Genomic DNA, 26,665 nt, shown 5'->3' on the forward strand with positions numbered 1-26,665 from the left:
GCTGGACTCAGCAATCTCAGAGGCTTTTCCAGTCTGTGATTCTGGGATGGTTTGGTACATCAGCAGCACGTGAACCTGGAGTGAGAACATGCTGGAGAGAGTCCAGAGGAGGCTCCAGGATGGTCAGAGGGATGGAGCAGCTCTGCTGGGAGGAAAGGCTGGGAGAGCTGGGATTGTTCACCTGGAGAGGAGAAGCTTTGGGGTGACCAAATTGTGGCCTCCCAGTGCCTGAAGGAGCTGACAAGAAACAAGGAGAGACACAAGGGATGTAGTGACAAGGGGGAATGGCTCCCAGTGCCAGAGGGCAGGGATGGATGGGATATTGGGAAGGAATTGTTCCTGGGAGGGTGGACAGCCCTGGCACAGGGTGCCCAGAGCAGCTGTGGCTGCCCCTGGATCCCTGGCAGTGTCCAAGGCTGGGTTGGATGGGGCTGGAGCACCTGGGATAGTGGAAGGTGTCCCTGCCCATGGCAGGGGGTGGCACTGGATGAGCTTTAAGGTCCCTTCCAACCCAAATCATTCCAGGATCATCAACTTCTCCAGCTCCCAGGTCAGGTTTGAAACTACGCATGTTTGTCTTCTGATTTTTTAATTTCCTTCACTTTCTCTCACCAGCATAGAAAATATAGTATTTAATTTTCCAGACATGGTCAGAGCAGCTCTGAATTTAAGGTGACTCTTTAACTCTGGATTAAAAAACCCCAAACAAAAACAAACCAAAACCAAATCCCCCAGACGCTGCAGAATAAAACTGATACCACTGTAACCACATGAAAAATACTATCATGATAGCTGTAAAAATAGTATTTCTAGTTTTGAATAGTTGCATGATATAATCAAAGCTCTCTGACAAAAACTGCCAGAGGAAAAAAAAAAAACAACTCTTGCAGCCCCACTCTCAATCACTAGGATTGGAAACTGCTTATTTTTGACAAATCCCTTCATTCTGTGGAACTTGGGCTTGTCACAAAGGCAACAGAAACCCATTAAGTGAGTGGTCCAGGCTTCCAGGGTATTAGGTCTCTTCTCTGGATCAAGTTGTGTATGTCTAAATATAATCCAGAATAAGCAGCTAAATGTTATCACATTCACAGTAAGTAACAGCAGAGCTTTTCAACTTAAACAGCTGACCCAAAATAGGAAACTGCTTCTGGAGGAATAAAAACACCAGGAAAACCTTGCTGTGTTTCAGAGCACTCTGCTGAAATCCTACTGGCACATGTCCTGGTCCTACAGGAATCTCTGAACAGCCAGTCACTGAAGGGAAAATCAATTACAGCCCAGCCCCTTCTGCAGGGGTTTTCTCACCTGACTAATCAGAAGCCAGAAAAAACCCAGACCAACCAAAAAAAAAAAAAACCCACCCAAAAACTAACACCACAAAACAAGGAAAACCTGTCCAGTTATCTGGCAAAAAATTATTTCTAAATATTGTATCCTGGTCTGCTCTGTTAGCTCATCCACAATGCACTTCCCTCATTAAAAGATGTTATTCTGATTTCAGCCTTTGGCTGAAAAGAGAACACAGCAGGACAAGTGTATCCTAAACATGTGGAGAAGTTGCAGTTTTGTTTGGCATTAACACACTGTCCCTTCCTACTCTTGTTCTGATTTACAGGAAGGTTCTTAACAGGCAGGAATTCTCTCTCCTGCTGTTTGAAATCCATCAGGCACTAAAGCCCCAGCCCTAAGTGAGGCTTTTTACTTTTCATCACACAGACAGTAAGATACATCAGTATTCAAATTACAGCACATTACAGAATGACCATAATGGATATTTCATGATTAAAAACACCCCAAGCAATGCAGTCAACAGGCATTGTTTATAGGACTGCAAACCCTTATTTTTATAAATAAAGATTTCATCTATACCATCAAAGAAAGGTTTCTTTGCAGCCATACTTTTTTTTTTTTAAAAACAGCTTTTTAAGTTCAGGAAACACTTAAAGAATGAAGCTTTCCTAGTCCAAGTCCCAGCCTACAGCAGAGTTTACAGTTGAGTAATAAACCCTTTTAAAATATAGCTTATTATGGAAATACTGTCAGAGCCTTAATTAAAGTGGAGCTGCTTACACAACAAAGGAGCTCTGCAGAGCACACCAGGCACCCTCTGACCTGGCCATGGAGGGTTTTCCTCCCATCCCACCCTTCCCTGTGGCACCCTGGGAACTGGGGAACCACTGGAACATCCCACTGGAACAGCACCTGGTGTCCCCAGCAGAGCTGTGAAACCTCCAATGTGCACACACATAAAAAAAGTAAGTGTAAAAACCAGCTCAGTGGTGGAATCAGTGTGTAAAGCACATGGAGGGCACCTATTCCAGGCAGGAATGTTCCCAGAACACAGAGCCTCCCATCCTCCTGCAGCCTCCATTCCAGCATGTGCACCATGTGTCCAGGTTTAATCCCACAGTTCCTCACCCCCAGGCAAACAGGATTCTTTCCCAGTCAATTATGCTAATTGCAAAAGAACTTGCCTGTCCCTGGGGAAACTGTGGGAAGATCCTGCAGGGATTCCAGCCACATCCTCAGTGTCACTGCAAGCTGCAGGGGAGGAGGGAGCAAAGGGGGATTTGCCTCCAGGTTGAAGGAATGCTGGCTGTGCCAGCAGTCTGCTGTGAGGAAAAGGGGAAGGTTCTTCAAATAGATGGAGTTTTCTCTGTGGTTTTACTTCCAAGGAACAGCACAGGCACAGCCTTCCCTTAATTTCTACACATGACCCCATGATCAACCTCTTTCTGTAATTTCAACTTCTTACTCCTTCCTCCCCCCCCAAAAAAAAACCATCAGGAAAGTGCAGGACAGCAGGTACAACACAAGAGGAGAAACCAGACATTTAAAGTACACCCTCACAGGATTTAAATCTGGGTTTAAATCCAGTGCAAGGAGCCCTGGTCAGGACACATGAAGAGTTTTGAAAACCAGGCCTGCAGATGAAAAGCTCAGGGTCTGTGCTCTGTCCAGCCCACGCAGAGAAGGCCAAGGAACAACTTAATCCCACAGGGATTGCATAAATCTGGGAAGCAAACATTTCATAGAGGACTTTCCACTCCAGCCAATGCAAGCCCAGCCTGGCCAGCTAAACCCAGGCTTCTTTCAAGGCAGGATTTAAAGGCAGAGATAAATCTATCAAAGGCAAGGAATGGAAGACCTCCTGCCCTTCCCAAAAACTGAAAAAAAAACCCAAACCAGAGCAATCCCTAGTAAAACACACCAAGCATCCTTTGGCTCATCCATCACTGGAAGTGTTTATGCCAAGACTGGATGTTTCTTTCTAGATTGGCCCCAATTAAAACAGTCTTATGGCCTCCAGGGGACTGTTTTATCTGGTCAGAGTGGTCCCTCTGGGCTTTCTAATCTGTAATCTAATTTCCAATCATGGAACAGCACTGCTATGTGCTCTCCTTGGTTCCATCCTTGGAAGTGTCATGCGGTGCAGGATGTGGTAAATAAAAGCACACAGCACTTATTTTTAAAGCTGGCTGGGCTGAGATAGGGAGGAAGGACAATTTGTGGGTGGTTTAAATGAATGTACTATATTTAATTCATGGCATTCATCAGATGACACAGCAAGAGGCACAGAACAAGGATCAAACAATTAAGATTTAGTGAGAAAATGCAGTAATTCTACTTGTTTGGAATGGCCAGCTCCTCAGCCAGCCATGAGATTTTAGTTTTTCCATTCATCAGTTTCCCCTCAAAGCCTGGCAGTGAAATACATATTTATTCACATTGGGTTTGGTGACATCATATTTAAGAACACACCAGATCTCCACATCCCAGTGACAAATCCTGGTGTGTAAAATGGGAACAGAACTGAAAAAATAATCTTGTCTGAGCATGGGCTCTCAGCACTGAACTTTGCTTGCTTCCCATCACTTTGAATTTTTTGTGGATTTGCCAGAGTGGAGGTGGCCACCCTCACTATCAGGCCACTCAAAAAGTTTGGTTAGATTTTTATGATAAATACAAATAATAAATCTACCTGGCCCAAGAATGCTTTTTTTTTTTTTTTTTTTTTTTTTTTTCCTTTTCATGAGTGCTCTATTCTCTCTCCAATTCTCCACACAATCAAGAGACAAAAGAAGGTCTTGCATGTTTCCTTGAAAAGAATTCTGTAATTAGAAAGAAATTTGACTGATACAAAGTTAGCACAGTGGAAAACTGCAGGAATGGTGAAATGATCAAAGTCACTTGTAAAAACAGACAAAACTAAACATTTACTCCTGTTTATCCAATAGGCAGAAAAGAAATACTAATGGGCATTTTAATAGGACATTTCACAGCCTAGATAAAAACTGTATTAAAAAAAAATAAAAATAATAATTCAAAATCTCATTTAAAAAGCACACATCAAGAACACATTCACAAATATTCACAGCCAGACAAACAATGAACAGCTCAATGAGGCCAGATTGTGATAGCCCAGCAAAGACTCATTATTTAAAAGTTATTTAAAAGAAGTCACATGCATTTTTAATAAAAAAAAAAAAAAAAAAAACAAAAAAAACCCCACACATTAGTTCATTATTGCTGAATCTTTTGGGATATTTTTGGCCATTTAGAGTCAGATTTTCCCAGAAATTTTTTTCCCAGTGTTTCCCAACTTTTTCCTGGTTTTTTTCTCCCCCAGGAATCCCATGAACCTTGCTCAGTTTTGAGACCATTTTTGGTTTTTTTAGTGCAGGTTTTAGGATTTTTTTGGCCATTTTTAGTGTGATTTTTGGGACATTTTTGGCCATTTAGAGTTGGATTTCCCCGAAATCTTTTTCCCAGTCTTTCCCAAATTTTCCTGGCTTTTTCTCCCCCAGGAATCCCTGGAATCTCACTCCATTTTGGGACCATTTTTGGTTTTTTTAGTGTAGGTTTTAGGACTTGTTTGGCCATTTTTAGTGTGATTTTTAGGGGATTTTTGCATTTCTTTAAGTGAATTTTCAAGGTCTTTTGGGGTTTTTTAAGCTGTAATTTTCCTGGATTTTTCCTGATGTTTTTCCCAGAAAACTTTGGAATTTTAGCAGATTTTGGGGTGGTTTAGTGCAGAGTTTAGGACTTTTTTGGCCATTTTAAATGTAATTTTTAAGGGATTTTTAATGTGATTTTAAAGGGAAATTTTAATGTGATTTTTAGGGGATTTTTGGATTTCTTTGGGTAAATTTTCAGGGATTTTTGGGGTTTTTTAAGCTGTAATTTTCCTGGATTTTTCCTGATGTTTTTCCCAGAAATCTTTGGAATTTTAGCAGATTTTGGGGTGGTTTAGTGCAGATTTTAGGACCTTTTTGGCCATTTTTTAGCGTGATTTTAAGGGGATTTTGGCCAATTTTAGTCAGATTTCCCTTGGATTTTTCCCCACCTGTTTTCCCATTTTTTTCCCTCAAAAATCCCTGGAATACCACTGGGTTTTGCAGCCATTTCTGGGTGTTTTAGTGAAGATTTGAGGACGTTTTTTGCCATTTTCAGTGCAACTTTTGGGGCGGATTTTGGGCCATTTTAAATCACATTTTCCCTGGATTTTTTTCCCTGTGTTTCCCAGCTTTTTCCTGGTATTTTCCCCTAGAAATCCCTGGAATTTCCCTGAGTTTGAGACCATTTTGGGGTGTTTTAGTGCAGATTTTAGGTGTCCAGTGACTAATTTCAGGACTTTTTCGAGGAGATTTTTAGGAATTTTTTGCCATTTAAGGGCAGATTTCTTTAGGAATTCCTTCCCAATATTTTTCACAGAAATCCTTGGAGTTTTGGGTCTTTTAGTGCAGATTTTATGACAGATTTTGGACCATGTTAGGACTTCTTTGGTTGATCCAGCCTGGGATTCCCATGAACTGCAAACTTCCTCCACCGTAACCAAGAGAAACTGAACACCAAAAAAAAAAAAAAAAAAATCATGCAAAACACTCCCCAAAACACAGATCAGTGCCTCAGGGAGAGAAAATGAAAATAAAAACCCTGCTGCTGTTCAAATCCTGCGTGACTGTTTTCTCTCACTTCAGCCAGAAAAACAGAAGTGGCCTGATGGTTTTGTGGTGGAGTTGTGATGCATTTAACAAACTTTTACAGCAGATTCAAGGCTTGTGAGCTGTGCTCATGTTGAATAACAAAATTCACAGTTTTGAAAGAAAGCTCCTGGAAACAGAAGTGCAAATGTAGCTGTTTAACCACCCCAGCTCCCATTTAAAATAAATCCAGTCAGGCAGCCTACAGAGAGAATTTGGGTTATTTGCACCTCCAAAATCTGGGACTCAGCCCAGACAGGGGGATCCTGTTGCCCCATACTTCCTGGAAGCCTGACTGGAAAGAGATTTTTTAAATTTTTAAATTTTTTTTTTTTTCTTTTTCCAGGGGGAACTCAGCTGGTCACTGACTCAGGGCTCATTTTGTCCCTCTGTCCCACAGGGTTCACCTTTCTGGGATATCTGAGGAAATTCCCCAAAACCCAATCTGATAATTTATATATACACTCATATATATATATACACAGCTTCCAAATGAAAGGTTTTAAACTCCCTAAGGAAAACAAAATAGCAGATGAATTTTACAAAACCACTGTGAGAAATAACCAGGATGCAGCTCTCCTACAGACCCAGGCTGGGGGAGCTCACCTGGAGAAGGCTCCAGGGAGAAATCAGAGCCCTTTCTTAGTGCCTGAAAGGGCTCCAGGAGAGCTGAAGAGGGACTAAACCCCTGATTTTAAATTCTCTATGAAAACTCAGCTTAAATTACTGAACAGAGTCACTCTGGCCCTGACTTATAAAATTGTACATTTACACGAGGAGCAAAACAGCCTCAACTATTTAATTTTTTCCTATCAACCAATAACATAAATTTGAACACTCAGAATCATTTGGGCTGGAAAAGGCCTTCAAAACAAAGAAGTCCAACCTTTGACCAAGATTCCCACCTTGTCAGCTCACAGAATTCCTTTTAATTCCATAGGGAGGAATTCAAGACACAGCTTTCAAACTGACTGTGGACAAGACCCTAAAACCTGATCAGTAGGAAGGTGACTCTACCTGGAACACCACAGGCTTTGCTAAGCAGCTCTTTGCATGCAGCTGGTGGCATTACCAACAACTGAAAATGAAGTTTTATGATCTGTTTTTATTTATAATTTGTTATCTGCACTATGACATTGCTGCTGCTTTCAAGCTAATATCAAGTTGTGCACAGAGGGAACAGTGAGGCAGCTCAAAGTTCTCATTACTTGCCCAAGCAGGCTTGTATTTAAAGGCTGCATGAAAAAATCTGATGCTGATCTTTGTGCTGCTCAGCTGCCTTCTAACCTCCATCCTGATGGGATCTGGATTGTTCAGCCTGCCCTGCTGGATCCACTCCAAAATTTCATGCATTCCCTTCAGAATTACCCAAAGTTGAAGCTTGCTATAATCACATCTGGTTCAGCCTTCAGCTCTGCCTTACCAGCTTGAATAAAAGGATGAAAAAAAACTTTTTTTGGTGAAAACCAAAGCCACAGCTTTGCTCTGCTCATCATTCCTGTGCTACCCAGCAGGAGTCAGCAGCACTGTTTATTGAAATGGTGTGGGGTTCAAGGCAGGACTCCATTTCAAATGGTCTGCTAGATAAATTTACAATTTATTACCTATCTGAAAAGAAAAACTCAAAACAACATAACCAAATAAAGCCATCTCAGCTGAAAAAAAAAAAAAAAAAAAAAAAAGCAGTATTAGTTCCCAAATTAAAATACAAAAAATTCTAAAAATACCACTTCTAGCATGCTCCATATACTGGGATTGACAGAATAAAATTCAGCAAAGTACAGATGGGATTTGTCCTTGCTATTCCCTCCAAACTATGAAAAATAACACAAAGCTAATTAAAAATCTGAGGAAAGTTTGCAGAAGATATCTTGGGCAGTAAGAGACCTGAATAAACCAGGAAAAAAGAAAAAAAAAATAAATTACAAGAAAATGTTTTTTGCACAGTTTCCAGGATGCTTAATCCTCCATGCTGGCTGTGCACAGGAACACACAAGATTCCCTTCATCCTTCTAAAAAAAAAAAACCACTTTGAGGAAGTCACAAATCATGGAGTGAACCTCTCCAAACCTTGCATAAGATTTCTAATCCTAAAACAATCGGTGACTCACGACTTGTAGCCTCAGTAAGTGAAACTGCTGACATCAAAACCAGTGCCAGGGGTGAGCTGGCATGATAATTATGAACACTCACTTTCAGCTAGCCAAATGCCTCCCAAAAATAGAACCAGAGATATGAGGCCTAATTAGAAGTGTCTGAATTACCAGGATTCCTAATTTTTTTTTTTTTAAAGAAAATTATTGATGACAACTCAGCAGAGGGCTTCCATTCACTACCATCTACCAGAGCATTTAAAGTGAAATTAAGGACTGGTCCCACCAAAAAAAAAAAAAAAAAAAAAAAAAAAAAAAAAAAAAAAAAAAAAAAAAAAAAAAAAAAATCCTACCTAGACAGTTTTATCTTTGTTCAGTGTGAAAGATTTACAACTCATTAATTTTAGGAGATGTTTTAGGTGTACATCTCACAAAGGACCATCTGTAGAGAGATACACACTGTGAACTGCAATGAGAGGTTTTCGAGCACAACCCAATGTGGTAATGAACAATTAATTAGCATGCATTTGTAAAAGCATGCTAAAATTTAGGGCTGGCCATTATACACATAACCACCTCTGTGCTGCACTGCTTTGCTTCCTTCACTACTAGAAAAGTGAGAAAATGCAGAATTGTGTGTGAAACCAGTGCCCATCCAGAGATGCATCTGGGAGGTCAAAACACATCCAAATTAACTCCTCCAGCAAGAACCTCACCCTATGAGCAGCCTCCTGCATTAAAAACTGAAATTTAAAAATTAAAAACACAGAGCTGGATTTATTCTCCCTGATTTTCTTAGATTCCCAGGGCTCCTCTTTCCAGAGGTCCACATCCTTTCTTTTATTACCTTTCTGACCTGGGCACTAATTAACATTTCCACTGCTTTCTGTAGCATTTCAGGATACCCCAGGCTCATCACCCTTCCAGGACACAAAAAGGCAAGAACAAAACCTCTCATTTGCTAAAGGGACTCATTAACAGCAGCCACTGTGCACATTCCACCTCAGCTTCCCAGGTATTCCAGCCCCCATTTAATTTAATGCTTCCTCAGAGATCCCTGCTCTCCCCAGCCCAAAATACCACCACCATTGACAAAAAAAAAAAATCCTCATAAAGTGCTAAAACTCAGTCAAGGCACAGTATTTGCACCACCCTGAAATGAACATTTTAACATAGCAAAATGAAGCATTTTTGGTACCAACTGTTCCCACAGAAAGGGAACACTCAATCCAGTTTCCCCAAACGGCAAAAAAAAAAAAAAAAAAAAAAAAAAAAAAGGCAAGGAAAGACATTTTTAGATTGTACAAAAATACAAAGAACTGATATAACCCACAAGGAAGTGTGGCTTGTGTGCACCACTATTAATCTATCTTGACTGAACAATATATATATTATTTTTTTTAATTTCACTCTTCCGCCTCCCCTTTTTGTTTGCTGCTGAGGACAGATAAGTGCTCCTGGCAGTATCTTGGCACAGGCATTTCACTGAACAGTAGCTATTGTAATAACAAAAAAAAAAAAAAAATCTTAGTCCCTCAGGTTCAGAGAATTTCACTTTGGGCCCATTAGACTGAAAGGTCTCTAATTCCAGGTTCATGCTGGAAAAACAACTGTTTATGGAAAAACAATAAACCTTTCCTCTGTAGAGAGTGCAGGCAATGAGGGGGTTTAAAATTCTGATTAAATCCTGTGCTGTGAAGGCAAACATCAGCCAAGGCAAAGAATCCTACTCCTGGATGGTCTTTAGGATCCTTTCCAACCCAAACCATCTCGTGGTTCTGTGATTCTGCCAAGTAAATATTTATCAAAATAAGCCTGGAAAGGAGGGTGTGTAACAGCTACCCAGTGATGAACAACTCCCTGCACTGGGACCCTTGCAGTGATCAGCAGAGGCTGAGATTAAGAAATGAAGAGTTCTTGCCTTAGCAAAGTGGAAAACAGTAAAAAAAAAATCTGACACATGGAGAAATACAGAAGGGACTCACTCATCCTGGTAAATATTCCAAATTACAGTGTGCATATTCTGTGTTTAAAGGGATTTTTCAAATCAGTTCACAGCTGTGTCATCTTTTGTACCAGCTTTGTCAGGGCTACTAAACTAGCTTTTTTTTTTTTTTTTTTAATTTACTCTGAAGTGCCTTTTTAGGGAAGATTTAGAATTGAGCCAAGAAATAAAAGTGCTAAATCTTCTCAGATGTGAAGGTATCTTAAATAACTGTGTGGCTCTGCCTTTGATCATTTCAGGGTGCCAGGCTGGCAGTGATGCTGGGAGAAGCCATCCCCTCCATCAGTTCAGCAGATCCTGCACACACAGAAAACAGCCACACTTTGAGCCTCCCCTGCCTTTATCAAATTTGGAGTAGAAGCTGTAATTGGCAAACCAAGGACTAATTGAGAGCAATTGCTCCCACTGTAACTTGATTAGGTTAATCAAGTAACATTTTAAGTGGGGGGGAATAAAAGGCAAGAAAAGCTTGTTAACAGTAATTATCCTTCTCTCCTGCAAAGCTAATACATGCATCACCTTCCTCTTTGCTAAAACCTTTTTAGCACACAGGCATCCACCACTTTTTCTTTCTAACTGGCTGAAATCCTGCCTGTGACACAGGAGACATTGAAGTTTTGGAGGACACAGCCTCTGGACTTTAATTTAGCTACTTGTTTTCCTGGGTGGAAAGGGGAAAAAAAAAAAATCAACATTTTTCTCTCGTCCCCACCTTCAGCTGGATTTATTTATCCCCTTACTATTCTCAGCAGCTCTGCAAAACTCATTTCCTTCATTCTTTTGGCTTTCTAGGATAAAGAGGCAATTGCACCCTTCAAACCTCATTATGGTGGAAGAACACAACTGAGGCAAAATCTTAGTTATGATAAAAGAGTCAGTGGAAATTTGGCAATTAACTGTGAGCTGCACAAACTGCTGCCAGATCCAGGCTCCCCTTTCTTTGCTAGTGATCAAACTGTGACAGCACAGTTTTAAAAGTAAATTTAGACTTTTTTTTTTTTTTTTTAATACATTTTTCCAGGATTCTTTTAGCCCCACCTCATCAGGGTTCTGAGAGGGCATTGCTGCATATTCATGTAAATATCCAGCACATACTGGCAAATCCTTCTGGGTTTTATCAGATGCTCAAATTTTCCATTAATTTTAATAACCAGCCTTTTTTTCTGCTGACTGCTTCTCACTTCTTCCTTCTGCTCCTGAAATCAGGGATTCCATATTTTATTTCCTCTTCTTCTTTATGTGGGGATTTTTATTTTAAATTTGCATGGATAGTTCCTGAATTTTATTGGAAGGGTTGTTTTTTTTCATTTAGCAAAAATCTCACAAGATAATTACCCAAACCTAGGAATTCATAGTTACTCAGTCAGTGCTGCCTCTTACCAATTTCATCTCAAACAACTGACAGCACTCAATTCAAAATTAATTTTTGAGTAGAACAACATCCCAAATTGCAGCTAAACACATGCTAAACCTTGCAGGGCACTTTTCTGGTGAAGGACCTGCCCTAAGTGACAAAAATATAAGGAAATAACAAAATACCTTCCCACAGGAGCACAGCCTTGCTTTTTTATTGCTGTCCAAGCTGGCCCTTGTGTTTTGATTCAGAGAGCTTCAATCAGCTTAGCCCATCACTATCATGAGCAGTAATTCTAATTAAACACCACTAATAATGTTGATGGAGGGAAAAAAACCCTCTCCAACTATAGATTTTCCTAGAGCTAAACACATAACATTATAAAGCTGCAAAGCAACAAAAGAAGGTGAGGTGCCAGAAGTTTAAAAAAAAAAAAAATGATAAAGCCCTCAAGACCCCATTAAAATCTCCTCTGAGAATAATTTGCAATCTGTTCTATTCCATGCAGACTGGATTAAAGCATCAAACCTTAATCTGGGGGTTTATTTCACCATGAGTTTCCCTCCCTGCTGCTCCCAGCCTCCAGGGGAGGGGAAGGATTTGAGTGACCACAGCAGCACACGAATTTCACATTAAGCCTGGGATCCTGCTGTGAGCACCAGCCCAAAATTTGGGCTCTGCAGCTTGGAGGTGACACCCAAGGGCCTTTCCTTTTCCTCTTCTCTCACCCCCAGCCCTTTTCCCACACCCACACTCTCTTCTAATCTGCTGTAATTGCCACGAGGCAACACCCCCATCCAATTTCTAGCAATATTACCAAAGATTCACATGGTATTTCCTCATGCTGGCTCCAGGCACTATTACACTATCCCGTGTCACAGCCTTTTTCATGGAGCAGATCCTGTTATTACCCTGATCCTGCACCCCTCAAAGCAACCCAACAAGGGCAGGAGGCACCTCAAACATAACAATTTGTTATTACTCATCCCCTTGGGAGATGCTGTGCTTCTGGCCTCGTGAAAGCTGAGCCTTGTCTTCCACTTCCCTCTTTCCCAAGGCAGCTTTAGGTGAAGGAGACAGAACCTGCAGGCATGTGACAGCCAATGTGATCCCTAAAAAAACCCAACACAAACCAAAAAAAAAAAAAAAAAAAGAAAAAAAAAAAAAAAAAAAAAGAGAGAGAGAGAATTTAGCACAGGGGAGAACTTCAAAGTCAAAACTGGAACTAGAAAGAGAGTGTATCAACTCTTCTGTAGCTGTCTATTGCTCTGGAGTGTGACTCAGCAGAACAAAGGCTTTTGTCTTCATGCAGAAACAGAGTCCATATTGCAGAGGAAGTGGCAAAAATCCACTGTCTGGAATGCTCCATTTGCTTCCATGGGGAATTTCCCCAGCTTTAGACAGGCTGCAAATCACCACCCTGCTCCACATGAGCTGAAGAGACCAGGGGAAGACTTTGCTTTTCCTGCACTCAATGGAAGAAAAAGAAGTTTGCAGAAAAAATAGATGAGTGTGAGACAGTCATAGCTGAGGAAATTCACTTTTGCACTTGGATTTGATCAAATTGGATTTATAAACTGGAATACTCTGAGAAGCACACAGGTAGATGACAAACCCTGTGCCTCCACCACCACCCAACACTCTGAAACTGTCACCACATAAAAATCTCCAGGTTTAAGACCAACATCTATATTTGAAACACTTGTACTTCCCTTTTTATACCAGTCCTGTCACATGCACGAATGTTAAAGGAGGCTGAAAGGGGAACATGAACAAACAGCTTAAACCATTGATTTTTTAAAAAAAAAGTGTCAAGAGATGCAGCCCTTGGATGTGATCAGACCTGCAGCTTACCAGCATTTTGAAGTTAAACACCACGTGGCAGGAAAAACAAGACAGCAATAACTTTATTCAGGGTGAGATTTTTCTGTCCATGCACACACTGCAATATCTGTTGTTTGGACTAGTTTCTGTCACTCCCATGCCATCATCAGTGAATTTTGTGATGAGAAGACAGCATTATTCCACACCCAGAAATCACCTGCTACCAGGCAATGCAGCATGCTCAAGAGGCTATGTTTTCTTCTACCACATAGAAGTTAATTTTCTTTGCTTTAGTGAAGCCAAGTTTATCCTCAGCTTGATAGAATAAATCTCCACCTCCCTCCCTGCACTTTTCCTGTTTTTATTAAAATCCTGAGCACAGTTTTCCTTGCAGAGTGGGTGAGTGGGAGTGTGGAGCACAAGTAAACCCTGTCTCTGTACGTCACAGTTGTGAAACACATTCTAAATAAAACCATATGCTCTTAGAAGGAAAGTTTCATCTCTCTCCCCCTTTGCTGCCTGCTCAGGTTGGCCCCAGTGCAGGACTGAGGGAATGCAAATGCATTTATAGAAAGGCTTGATAAAAACCACACTCATTTCTTTATTCATTTTGCAGGGTGAACGTACAAGACAATTTTAAATTAAGAAGAATTCTGTGATTTGGCTTCTCCTCTTGTACTCTCCCTTGAAACAGCTGTGAATTGGTGTCAGCTGGTACCTGTGATACTTCAATGATTTTCATACTCACAATGATGGGGAGGAAACAAACAAAAAAATCACTAATCCACCATTCTAGCAAAAAAAAAAAAAAATTAGATTTTAGATTTATTCTGGAGCTGGTTAGAAAATTCTGTAGTTTGTCCTCAAATTTACAACTTTAATGGTGGCCTGTGTGGCTCTCAGCTGTGAAACCTAACAAGCCATTCTGTTAATTCTTTGTGACATTGTGCAAAATATGCCTGCCACATGCGTGACAGTAACTGAACCCATGTTCTTCTTTTTCATTCCTTATTTTCTGTCCAAATACGTGCCTTGGTGAGGCTGACACAGAAATGTGGGGAGCAAAGATAAACCACCTCATTTCTCCCTCATATCAGGACTTCTTTTGGTGATCAAAAACACAAAGGGGAAGTACCATAGCTTTTTTTCTCTGTATAATATTTAATTTCCCATTCTGGGTTATGCAATGATCTCTCCCATGAGCAGTTTTCTTCTCTTGGCCTGCACTGGGTATTTAAATATAAAATAGATAAATAAATACATATATATAAATAAGATAAAATGCCCACTGTGTGTCACCTTTTTTCCTCCTGTCCTTTGGCATCTCATCTGCTGTTCAGGTTGCTCTCAAGAAAAAAGGCAAACCCAAAAGCAACACTTCCCAATGCTGCAGCTGTGTAATGATGGGAAAAGGAAAGCAAGGAACATTTAGCTGCCAGAATGTCTAACTTTCCATTAGTAATAGGGATTTTTGCTTGTTTCTCAAGCAGCTTCCTCACCTGATATTCATGTATTCAGATATTCTGCTATTCAGCTCTACCTAAGACATAATCACTGCCAGAGATGGCTGAAATAATAAAATCTAATTAAAGCTGTGCACATTTGTAATGCTCTGCCCACAATCAGTTTCATGTGGCTTTGACTGGATCACATGTTCTAGGTGTCTTGTCTGGTTTATTTCTTTTGTTTTATCACACATTCTTTCATTTTGAGTCCTGTTTCTCCTGTCATGACTTTCCAAAGGATTCAGACACACAGCCAAGCATGCAGAGCACATGTTCTGGAAGCACAGATAAATTAAACAAGCTGTACCTGATTGCAGCTGGCCCCTCCTCTGCCATCATTTTGCCAACTTTCATAAATTAGACACACAACCAAGTGTACAACTTTAAAAACCTGGCTCTCCAGTCTCCTTTTTCCAGCCTGTAAGAAGGGAAGCCACGGCTAACAAATCCTAATGTGACACAGTGGAGGGGGAAAATAAAAATATGATTCCTTGAAAGTTACTGACAGATCAGCTGCAACCTACCAGAGGCTGAAAAAAGATACCAGATGGAATAAAAAATCCTTGCTATTAGTACATCATACCAAATGCTGTATTCCAAAGCCAAACTTCCTCCTGCTGCAAGGAACTGTTTCTTGGAAAATTGTTTATGCCTTTATTGATGGTGACTATTGATTCTAATAGCTAAATGTGACAAAGAAAAGAAGAAAAAAAAAAAAGCAGAAATACTGATGTCATCAAACACTGCTCAGACTTACCTGCCTTGCAAATATCATTAAGATAAAAAACCACACAATAACTCACTTAAAACTGAACCCTAAAACCCTACAAACTGTTAATAATGCCCAGTACCTTGACATTTGACTTTACAGTAAAATACAAGAGATAACACACACACACAAAAAGTGGGGAGACAGAAGTTATGTCTGAAGGTAACATGACAGAAAAGAAACAGAAAAGAAGAAATACTAATTTAATACTAATTTAAAATATGCTAAATAAGAATGTCTCTCATGGCCTACAAACACACACAGATCAGCAGCACAGCTCCACTGCTAGAAGATTCATGCAGGCTTAAAAAATTCAAAGCCAAACCCTTTAAAATCAGTTTTGATGTAATAAAACATCAGGTCAGCAAACCACCTGAAAATCCCACTTAGAGTGGTTCCAAAAGTACCACAGGTTTTTTCAGCACTTATGAGACATGAAAGCCAAACAAGCCTCAAACTGCTCACAAGGAACTGTCAGACCCTTCCCTGTGGGACCACTGAGGCATTTTACCATCTCCTGAGGGTTTAAAAAAAAATTTAAAAAAAAGAACTGATGTGTTACATTTATTTTCCAAATACCTGCTGCTGTTTCAGTGCTTGAAGCAGCAAACACAGTGTTGTCACTGTCACCAACAGGCAGGGGAGAGCTGGGAAAAATCACAGAGAATTCTCAACCAAGGGGCTAAAACTTGGAGGGTTAAGTTTAGAAAGCCTGCCATAATGATGAACTCTCCCAAAATTTTAAGCAGCACACAAATTGAGACTGGGATGCCCTCCTGGAAGCATTCTGACAGCACCAGAGAAATGTAATTTTTTAGTTCCCCCCTTTCCAAGTTTGCAGATGCTAACAGGGCCAGGATCCTGCAGCAGGAGCATAAGGCAAACAGACTCACACTGACATCTAAAGGTATTTTTTACTCTCTGATCCCTTACAAAATGTCTGCAAAGGGCCAGCACCTTGTAAAAAGCTAACAAGACAGAAGAAACGTCAGCATTTAATTCTTACAGTGAGTGTCCAAGGCCAGGCTAGACAGAGCTTGGAGAAACCTGGGATAGTGGAAGGAGTCCCTGCCCATGGCAGAGAAGATTCAAGGTCACTCCCAAACCATCCTGTGATTGTCTGCACATAAACCCCAATTTTGAGGCAAATCTCCTTGTTTCAGTTAGAATTATGTGGCATTTTCTTCCAACTAGAAAACTAAGCTTTTGCTAAATTCTTAGGGAAAGTGATGCATCTTTTCCATGGAGTTGGGCACACATCCTAGCTGTAGTTCAGCCACTTGAAAATAAGTGGTGATTTCAAAGTTAATATTTTTCCCTGCTTTTAAGTTGGTTGTGAGCATAATTTCCATCAGAAAATGTGAATGCTGCTTTTGCAACACGGCTTAAATCAGAATATATTCTGAGAAAAGATGAGAAAAGGTTTCTTATCAGTGCTCCTGATAACACCTCCCACTGTGCCAGAGAGAAATGGTCATGGAAACAGCAAATCCATTTCTTTTGTGCTTTACTAACCCAAACAGCACCTTGTTCTTCTGCAGTCACTTAACAGTCTGTGAGACACTTGAACCACTCACTGCCTGCACACAGTTCACTGAATAAAATTTATTTTCCTGAATTTCCATAGGCATCCACCCATTCTCCATGAAGTATAAATCCAAAGGGAAGAGAGCAGTAAATCCTGCTTTATGGAGAGGTGTGCACTCACCCTCTGTGCCTTTGCAGAGTAGCATCACATCTTGCCAGAGCTGCATTTTTAAAAGATGGCTTTGGGAATAGAATTGGAGGCTACTGGTGCACCAGGACTGGCTCTGGAAAGCCTGATCTGCATGTCCCTTGTTCTGCAGAATAAATCAAGTGAAGAGATAGCTTTAATCCATTCTGGTAAGGCAGGAGGTTCTTTACACTCTAAATAATTTGTGGCAGCAGACAACAGGAGGTGCTTCATCAGCTAAGTCAATAAATGTGAGCAATCACACCTCCATTTCTCACCCAGCCTATCCCTATCTTTTGTTTTCCTAAATTACACCAGCCCTGGAACAGAGTTTAATCAGGGCTCTCTCTTCTTTAAAGAATAGTTACAGTGCTTTGAGTATCTCTGAAAAGGTGGGAAGAGGAGGGAATTAAAGCCCTAAGGAAGAGGGCAATCAGCAGTAATCTCAGGCTTCCAAGGCAGCACAGGTAAATCCAAAACCACCTCTAACATCTCACCTGATGGCTCAGGAAAAGGAACAGAACTTAATTTCTACAAAAGGTGTCTGAGGGTAAATTACTCCTTCTTTAATCCAAGAGCATACCAACAATTTTTGGAAATGATGAAGCCAAGTGTGGAAAACTGACAGCAGGCTCCATGCAAAATTCAGGTTTGACTCAGTGGAGCCAAAACCTCATTAGGTTTCAAATTAGTATTTTTTTTTTCTCTCTGCTCTAATCCAGATGTGGACCACAAAAATAACTGAAAAGTTCACAGACGTGTCCGTGGGAGGTAAAGATAATCTTTGTAAAGACTGGTCTCAATTACAGTGATGGGAGTGGCCAGAAACTATCAAAAATCCTCTAGAAATCCACAAAACCCCATCCAGTCCAGAGGCACTGCCTAAACTATAGGAATACATTTCAAAAACATTGTCCAGTGAAGGCTTTTCTCTGCCTGCTTGATTGCACCACTAAAATATAAATAAATCCCAAAGCAAGCAATTAAATGTAAAGACTGCTTGCAAACCTGCACCAGACATTTCAAGGGTTTTCAGCTCCATAAAAGCAGTTTGAGTGGCAGATTTCACATCAAAAAGAAGGCTGTAAAGTCCAAATCAGCCTGTGGTCAACTCTGCACATTTCTCTCATTTCAAGTGTGACCAGAAGGTTTGGGAACAGGAAAGGAGGGAGAGCTTTTAAAAAACATTTTTCAAAAAAAAAAAAAAAAAAAAAAAAAAAGAAAAAAAAGGATTTTATTTAAAGGGAGAGGTGACACATAACATTATCACTATTTTCCAAAACCAACCATCAAAACAATTTTAGATTCAGGATCTCAAAATTCAAGACTGGTAAAAATTACCCTAACTGGACTTTCTGAAGAATAAGATCTTAGAGCACATCCCAGGTTCCTACAACACAGAAACCACCAGCTCATTAAACACATGTCCCACAAGGCACAAATGAAGAAGTTTCAGAATTGCTCAGTTTGGTCTCATGTTTTTGGCAAGGAACTTTTTTTTCCCCCCCCTCCTTTTAGGCTCACGGCAAAAAAAGCAGCTTTGGAAAGATTTTTCCATCTGAACATAACCCCTGGAGAGAACCAAAGACTGGAAAAAACTGAGAGGTATCTGTGTTTATTGTTGGGATAAACAAACTTCAGAGCATTTATTTGTTCTGTTCCAAGTATGTCCTGTGTTCAAATACCATCACCTTTATTATCTAGAAAATAAAAACCACTTTGTGCACACGGGCTCACGTTCAGCTAATCCAGTATGTCTGAGGTCCCACTCTCTATTTGGGGTCCTGGAATGACACAAAGAGCTAAAGAAGCATTAGATAAAGGTGTGTGACCAAGAGCCCTGGTGCTGAAGGACCCTGCCAAACCAGCCCAGGCTGCAATGGCAGAAGAGCAGGACATCCAGGTTCAAGGAATTACAAACAGCCACGTCAGGCAGACTCAAAAGTGTCAGCACACAAAAGCAGCACTGCCTTACATGTCAGAAATAACTTTTTTTTCTTTTTCAAACCAGCACAATCTGCTGCCATCTTAATGTGCAGGTGCTCTGAAATCCCTCCTGGGACTGCACAGGAAACCTAAGCTTAGGGTTCCAACCACAGAGCCCCAGAGCTGCTCCCCTGCCCTTGCTGCAGGAGCAGAATGTGCCAGCAAGTCTGCGGGCCACATGGTGAACTGAGGATCACACCACTGAGCTGCTAAAAATAACTCCCCCACCCTTTTTTAGGGGGAGAAAGGGTGGGGGGAGCATGTCTGTGGTCCCACAAGCAGCTGTGCTGCTGCAGCTGGAGGTGGGACAGCACCAGGAGCAGGGATTGCTGCAGGGAAGGATTCTTGCCACGTCCCCAGGCACTAAAAGGTGATGCTGTGACAGAGCAGGACTCACCCTCTCTGCAGGGTTAATTTTTAAGACCAAGCACCCCAGTCTGGCCAAAGGATGGGCTGGCCTGAAGTGGGAACCAAGCCTGAAGACATGAAGCTGTGTATTTTGCTCATGCAGCAAATTGCTTTTTTCCTTCTGTTTTACCCCAGGATCTGTCAAATCAGAGTTTCAGCTTTCCACCCAAGGCAGGCAGCCTTTCAGCTGACAACACCAAAATGCAAAGTAGCCCTTCATCTAATGCAGGTTGGATTTCAGTCTCCTCTCCAGGCCTCCCATGCTTACATACATGGGGTTTGATCCCCACACTTCCCAGATGGAGAGGGTCACTGGGATCAGTGTTTGACAGGTTCCCAATGTGCTCAATAACTGCAGAATAAGCCCATTATAAGCACCATTATAAGATATTTAAAAAAAACAAAACAAAAAAAAAACAAAAAAGCCCCCTAAAAACAGACTAAGCCATACACACACTGAAGAATACACACAGCCTACTTTGATTTATTTTTTCTCCTGATGTGCAATTCCAGCTGTGGCAGCCTTTATTTTGAGAGGGACTCCCCAGGAGAGGCTATACCCAGGCTGCAGCAGGCAGTGAGCACAGAGGAGCTCTGCCTGCTCTGAAGGTTGTGGGGGCAGCTGCTCCTCCCCAGACACTCATGGAATGCCAGGACAAGGGGGAATGGCTTCAAAGTGGAAGAAAACAGGATCAGATGGGATATTGGGAGGGAATTGTCCCTGGGAGGGTGGGCAGGCCCTGGCACAGGGTGCCCAGAGAAGCTGTGGCTGCCCCTGGATCCCTGGCAGTGTCCAAGGCCAGGCTGGATTTTGGAGTTTGGAGCAGCCTGGGATGGTGGAAGGTGTCCCTGACATGGCAAGGGTGGCACTGGATGAGCTCTGAAGTCCCTTCCAACCCAAACCATTCCATGATAACACAGCCACCACCTCTGGATCACCCCAATTTAGCACAGACCCTCCCCGTGCCAAAGCCTCAGGGTGCTCTGCAGGTTTCAAAAGCACCACAACCAAGAACTCCTGTTGCCAGAAAGCCCAAATACTTCCACAGTGTGGCCTCAGCTCCCTGATAAGCAACTAACAAATCAGTGTACATGTTTACACTGGACATTTCAGATCTGTTAGGTAATGAGAGCTCCAAGCTAGATAAGCCCTGCTTGGATTGCTTGGAACTGGAACCACAGAATTCCGAATTTATCGTCGTGCTATCCAAAAATAAACACATTCACTCAGCAAGGACTTGTGACTCGTGAAAAATTATCAGAGTTGTGCTTTCCTAACTCCCATTATAAAGCCTTCCCACGCAAATACAGCCCTATTTCACTTGTATCTTCTCATCAGCTTGTATTATTTAAAACATGTGGGACATTCACACAGATGGAAAGGAAAAAAAAAAATAGGTCAGGCTGGAAACAAAAGCCAAGCCATCCTGTTTTATTAGCAGCTTAAACATGCTGAACTGTAATTTGAAATTCCAAGGAAAGCAGCATAATGAAAATATTCTGAACACACAAACAAAAATTAAAAAAAAAAAAAAAAAACCTACTGCAAAGGCTGCAACCTTAAACTGCCATGTTGCCAAATGGCTTAAATTAAAAAACAGAACTGATAAGGCTTCTCCAACTGATCTGAAAATGCACAGAAAAAAAATGCACATTGATCAGTGATCATATGGAATCTGGGATATAAATCTAGGATTGTTCTAACACCAGCAGCCTGTGTAACAGTCCAGCACCTTGGAAATATTGTTGGACAATGAACATTTGCAAAATCTCTTTTCATTTGCAAAGATCCTACTATTAAGTAAATCTATTCCTTTCCCTATTTCCCTAATAGTAAATCTATTCATTTCCCTTTTATCTTCTACACAACCCCAGTTTTTTACTAGAATATGTAAAATCCCAAATCAGTGCAGTAAATTTAATTTAGTTATTCAAGCTGAATGTCCCAAACATCATTTGATTGCTGCCACCTATTGTTGTTCCAAACATGTTGCAAGGAGTTAACCCTTTATCCAGCAGCTACTGGAAGTCATGCTGGAAGAACTAGTGGCTCTACTGCTGCTAAATATGCAGCAGCATATCATATATTTTATATATATATATTATATAGATATTTTTATATATAATATGCAACTGCTGCATCTATTTGGGTGTGATAATTGTAGAAAGAATGAACAGAGGTTGAAAATTAAGGTGAATTATATATATACATTATATATATATATACACTCACTATTTATTACATTATTTGTTTTATATCTGTTTTTAAAAATTGTTTACACACCAAATTCTCCATTAATCTAAGATTTGGCTTTTCTCTCACCAGAAAAGTAAATCTGGAACATTCCTTTCTCACACAGCCCATATAAAATGGATATTTCAGGTTGCCAAATTAATTCTGTCTTTCCTAAATGCACACAGCTTCACAATGACGTCATGCTCAGGCTCATCTGAGGTAAAAGGACACAAAAACTATCCAGTCTAGTTTAGTCTGCTGAGTTTAAATATTAAAACAGCAACTTTGCCACTGAATGTGAAATTTGAGAGGTTATTTCAAAATAAAAATTTTCCAAAAATTGTGTTCATAAGAGAAAATTGTTTTAAAAAAAGTGGGGGGTAGAAGACCTCTCCCCTCAAACAGGAAAATGGTGAAATCCTGGAGGGCTAAATTCCTACCTCTGGCAAGACATTTGAACTCTCCAACTCAGGCTCTTTTACACACAAGTGTCAAAGGCTAATTCCAACCCTCACTAAGGGATCAAAGCATCCCCTACTCCACCCAGCTGTTCCTTTGCTCCTTCTCCTCTGTTCACATATTAATTCCAGCAATACCTCATCACAACCCATTTAAAACTTCACCAGGCTTGGAACTGGGAGCACAGTTATACCCAAGTACAGCTTGGCCCTGGCACAGGTCCCCAACCAAGCACTTCAACCTTGGCAAAACTGCCCCAAAAAGGCATCCCAGGGAGCACCCTCAGATGGGGCAAGTGAAGGGAGACCATGGGGGAAAGGCTTAAACCCATAAATGCCTCTGATGAAGGAGCTGCCAAAGCAGAGATGTTACACCAGAGCAGTAAATGCTAAAAAGCAGCACAGCCAAAACTTGCTGCTTCAGCACCCCTCATCCCAAATCACAACTGACTGAGATGAACACTGCCCAGGCACATCTTTCATCTAGATCCAAAGTCCTCCTTCCACACAGCAAGAGCCTTCCAGAGCAGCAGGGAAGGCAGCTGTATTCCCAAATCCTGTTCCCTTCCCTTTAAACCACTCGCCCGCCCATGGCCACACGTGACCCTTGCTGGCCACACAGGAGGAAGCCCACCCCTTCCTCCAGCTCTGCACATCTCCTGTTCCATCCTACAGCAGCAACAGAGCCCTCTCACTGCAGTGACAGCCACGGGGAAGTTTCCAAAGGCAGCAAGAACCTCCCCTTCCAGGAGCAGCTGGAATCGCTACCGGGGATGCACAAATATGGCTCCCGTTAGAATCGCCGGATTTTGCCCCTGGATTTGGGAGACCAGAGCCTCCAAATGACAAAAAAAGCATCAATGGTGAGGGGAAAGAATGTTTATTCCTTCTATCTATCTATCTATCATGAAATTGCATCTGAAATCCCAGGAGAGGTGGATCCAGGAAAAGCTCCCTTCTCTGCCAGCAGAACTCGGCTCTCTGATATTCAGACACACAGTGGAGCACCTGACCTTGTGCAAGCCAAAACAGACCTGAAACTGCACCCTGCTCAGGCTCTGAAACACCCTCCTCATCTGTCCTCCCCTCAGTTCTTATTCCAAAGAAACAGGAGGAAAGATGCCCATGGCTCCAATGCCAGGGAACTCTGGGGCAGGGAGAGTCAGTCATGCTGCCCAAGGTGCAGAATTAACAGCTGGATGGACACCTGGAATCTGATCTCACACAGGGAACAGGCAGAGAGGGGAAGAGAAACAGGGAGAAGGGGAGGAGAAGGAAAAACTTGCTGGATTCCCTCAGATAAAAGTCAATCCTGCACTTACACAGAAGATGAGGAGAGGATGTTGGGGGAAGCATCTGACAGGTCCAGCTCTCCCAGGAGCAAGGGAAATGAACTGTTCACCTTAATTACACCTTCTGAATTGGAGCTGCCTGATTCCTGGACAAGAGAGGATTTAATTACCCCAAGAAAAGCACTTTGCAAAGACATCAGTACCAGTTGGGGAAGGCCTTGAGATGCAGGCTAGCAGAACCCCAGGAAGGCTCTAAAAATCCACTCCCTCTACTTTTCTTCCCTTCCATTTTTTATTTCTATTTTTCTATGCTGTTTCTTATCCTATTTTTATTTCTTTCACCATTAATCAGACCACCTCAGTAAGGACAGTGCCCACCATTATTTTTCAAGGAAAATGGGAGGTCTCATAAAACAGCAACCAGCAGACAAGTCCTGCTCTTACACAGATTATTTAAATAAGAAGGAAGTTTAAAATCAAAGGCTATAATGAAAATACTTCTCTTTACAGAAATGTCCAAGAAAACTTGTCCAATTCAGTAACTACTTGCAAGCTGCACAAAGACAAGCCCTGCTTTAGAAGTCAGCAAGAAAAAATTAAAGTCAAAGTCAAAACTGACTCATCTCTTTAGATATTTATGCTGCCAAGGTGTTACTGGTCACACAGCATATGTATGGCCTTGAAATTACCCACCTCTTATCATTTTCCACCCTGTACTGATGGAATAATTAAGCAGCTCATACTGCTGAGTGTCATTTTTTGCTTTGCAAGATGCTCAAATGCTGTTTTTTAAATCAGACACCTGCCATTCTGAGGTCTGAACTTACTGTCCACAATGTCACCTTGCAGCTGGAGAATCTGTGGGACAGGCATGGTGAGAATGACCACATCAAACTGCTCTGGGGGTCCTGATTTCCTGGAGACTTCCCACCTGCCATCCTGCAGAGAGATGTGAGTCACGTGCTGCTCATAGGACACTTCAGCACCTGGGTGGAAAAAATAGCAGCTGGACACATGCAGCAGTGAATTCCATGGGGAAAAGGCAGAGAGGCAGAGTTATTTATGAGGGATGGGATGACAGGACAAAGGGGAATAGTTTCCCACCGGCAGAGGGCAGGAATGGAGCTAATTATTTACAATATTAGGGTGTTTAAAAACAGCTGATTAAAAAATTCAAACAACTGCATGTAAGGACCAAAGCTTGACTACTCTCACAAGTCAAACTTGTCCAAACAGGGCTGAATTAGTCACTGAACTGTACATACGGTTCTGTCACTTAAATTTAAATTCATTTTCCAATGGACTTTCCACCCAGCAGGTTCACACCCTTTCTCCAAAACACAGGGTGCAGCTCACCCCTCTGCCCCATCTACACAGCAGACATTCCATTTGTACAGAGGCTCTTATACCCGCAGGACTTGGGAATTCACAAAGAACTTAAACATCCTCATCAGGGATTTAAATTCGAAAGACACCGCCAAAAACACAGCCATTAAAACCTCTCCCTTCACACAAAGGCATCCAAAAGCATTACCTGACTGTTCTAAATAGTACTTGACAACCGAGGAGATGCCCTGGGGTGCCACGTAATTTTGGGAGCCTTCTCTCACCACCATTCCTTCCACGGGAGCTGTCAGTGCCTTCAGGACGCCGTGAGACACGAGCTCCTCGTAGAAGCTTGAAAGGAAGAAAAACACAGGGATAAAAACTGGCTCTGTTCCCCACAACCAAAGTTAAGACCAACCTGACTTTCAAATTTTAACAGGCGGCATTTCAAGGCAGGTTATGCACAAACACGGCAATAAAAAAACAAATTACCAGCTACTGCACTGGGCCTGGCCTTGTATCCGATGGAATTTGTCAGATTGTTTATTCCAGAGCTCCCTAAAGCTGGGAACACCAGCACAAACTCCGCAGGGTGCAGGAATATTCCGGCCACTGAACACAGGTGGAAACGCACCTGCCCACGCACATTTCGCATTTTCACCCCGCTGCCACACCTCCCTCCCCTTCCCCAGCGAGCCACCCCTGAGGCTACCATCGCCCTTCCCTCATTTCATCACTTCGAGAGCAGAGCGAGGTTTGGGGCTTGACACCTGCGGGATGGGGCGGGATGGGAACGGGATGTGAATGGGATGGGGCTGGATTGGGGCCGGGATGGGGTGGGATGAGGGAGGGATTGAGGGCGGGATTCGGGCGGGGATGGGGGCGGGATTGAGGCCGGGATTGGGGCGGGTCTCACCTGAGGCGCGGCCCCGCAAGCTCCGGCTCGCAGGTGACGAACTGCGCGCCCAGGTCGGCGCTGCCGCAGTCGGTGCGGGTCGTGCTCATGCGGCCCCCTGCGCGACAGCCGGTCAGGGACACCACACACCACACGCGACATGACACCACACGCGGCACTGCCACACACGCCCGGCCCGGGTTCGCCCGCCTCATCCCCTCCCTCCCCCGCCGGACCCACCTGCGCCCCGCGCCTTGTCCCACACGACCACCTGTCCCCGCGGGGCCCCGCGCAGCAGCGCCGCGCCCGCCGCGCCCGTCAGCCCCGCGCCCACCACCAGCACCCGCGCCATGGCCGCCGCGCGCCCCGCCCACCGACACGCCCACCTCCACAGGGACACGCCCATCGACACGCCCATCTCAATAGGGACACGCCCATCGATACAGGGAGCGCCCGTGGACACGCCCCCCGGTGGGCGTGGCCTCCCTCGCACACGGTAGCGAACCACGCCCAAGCAATGGGGGAAAGCCATGAGTTCCATAAGAATTAAAAGTTAAAAGGGAGGGTTGTACATTAGAGGGGAATCTCAGGTATCAGGTGTTTGGGAAGTCTGTGCCTCTCAAGTACCTCAGCCAATGGGGAAAGAGAGAGGGAAATGCAGATGGGAAAACAGGATAAAAAGGAGGCTGAGTCCTCAAAAAATTTGAAAGACCCCAGGCGAATGCCCCATGGCCTCTCCCATTATTCAAATAAAGTAAAAGGACTCCTCTGTCTCCCTTTTGGACATAAACCTCTGGTGTTTGTGGATTAATT

General features: G+C 42.4%; 1 protein-coding gene across 4 annotated transcripts in view; it reads right to left on the reverse strand.

The window, feature by feature from the left end:
* Positions 1-26,229, reverse strand: part of RNLS (renalase, FAD dependent amine oxidase) — a 48,796-nt gene extending 22,567 nt beyond the window's left edge. For 2 of the 4 annotated variants that reach the window (XM_079312544.1, XM_079312541.1), the window contains exons 1-4: positions 26,093-26,229; positions 25,874-25,970; positions 25,166-25,308; positions 24,459-24,617 (exon numbers count right to left, since the gene is read on the reverse strand). In XM_079312544.1, the coding sequence (XP_079168670.1) occupies positions 24,459-24,617; positions 25,166-25,308; positions 25,874-25,970; positions 26,093-26,204 (511 nt within the window). In that variant the 5' untranslated portion in view covers positions 26,205-26,229. Of the gene's footprint in view, positions 1-12,421; positions 12,552-16,116; positions 16,185-17,245; positions 17,379-24,458; positions 24,618-25,165; positions 25,309-25,873; positions 25,971-26,092 lie in introns of those variants that run through there. The other 2 variants (XM_079312542.1, XM_079312543.1) reach the window with 2 other exon arrangements.
* Between the last annotated feature and the right edge of the window lie 436 nt (positions 26,230-26,665).

Source organism: Erithacus rubecula (genome assembly GCF_903797595.1).
Source record: "Erithacus rubecula genome assembly, chromosome: 9".
Taxonomy (NCBI): Eukaryota; Metazoa; Chordata; class Aves; order Passeriformes; family Muscicapidae; genus Erithacus; species Erithacus rubecula.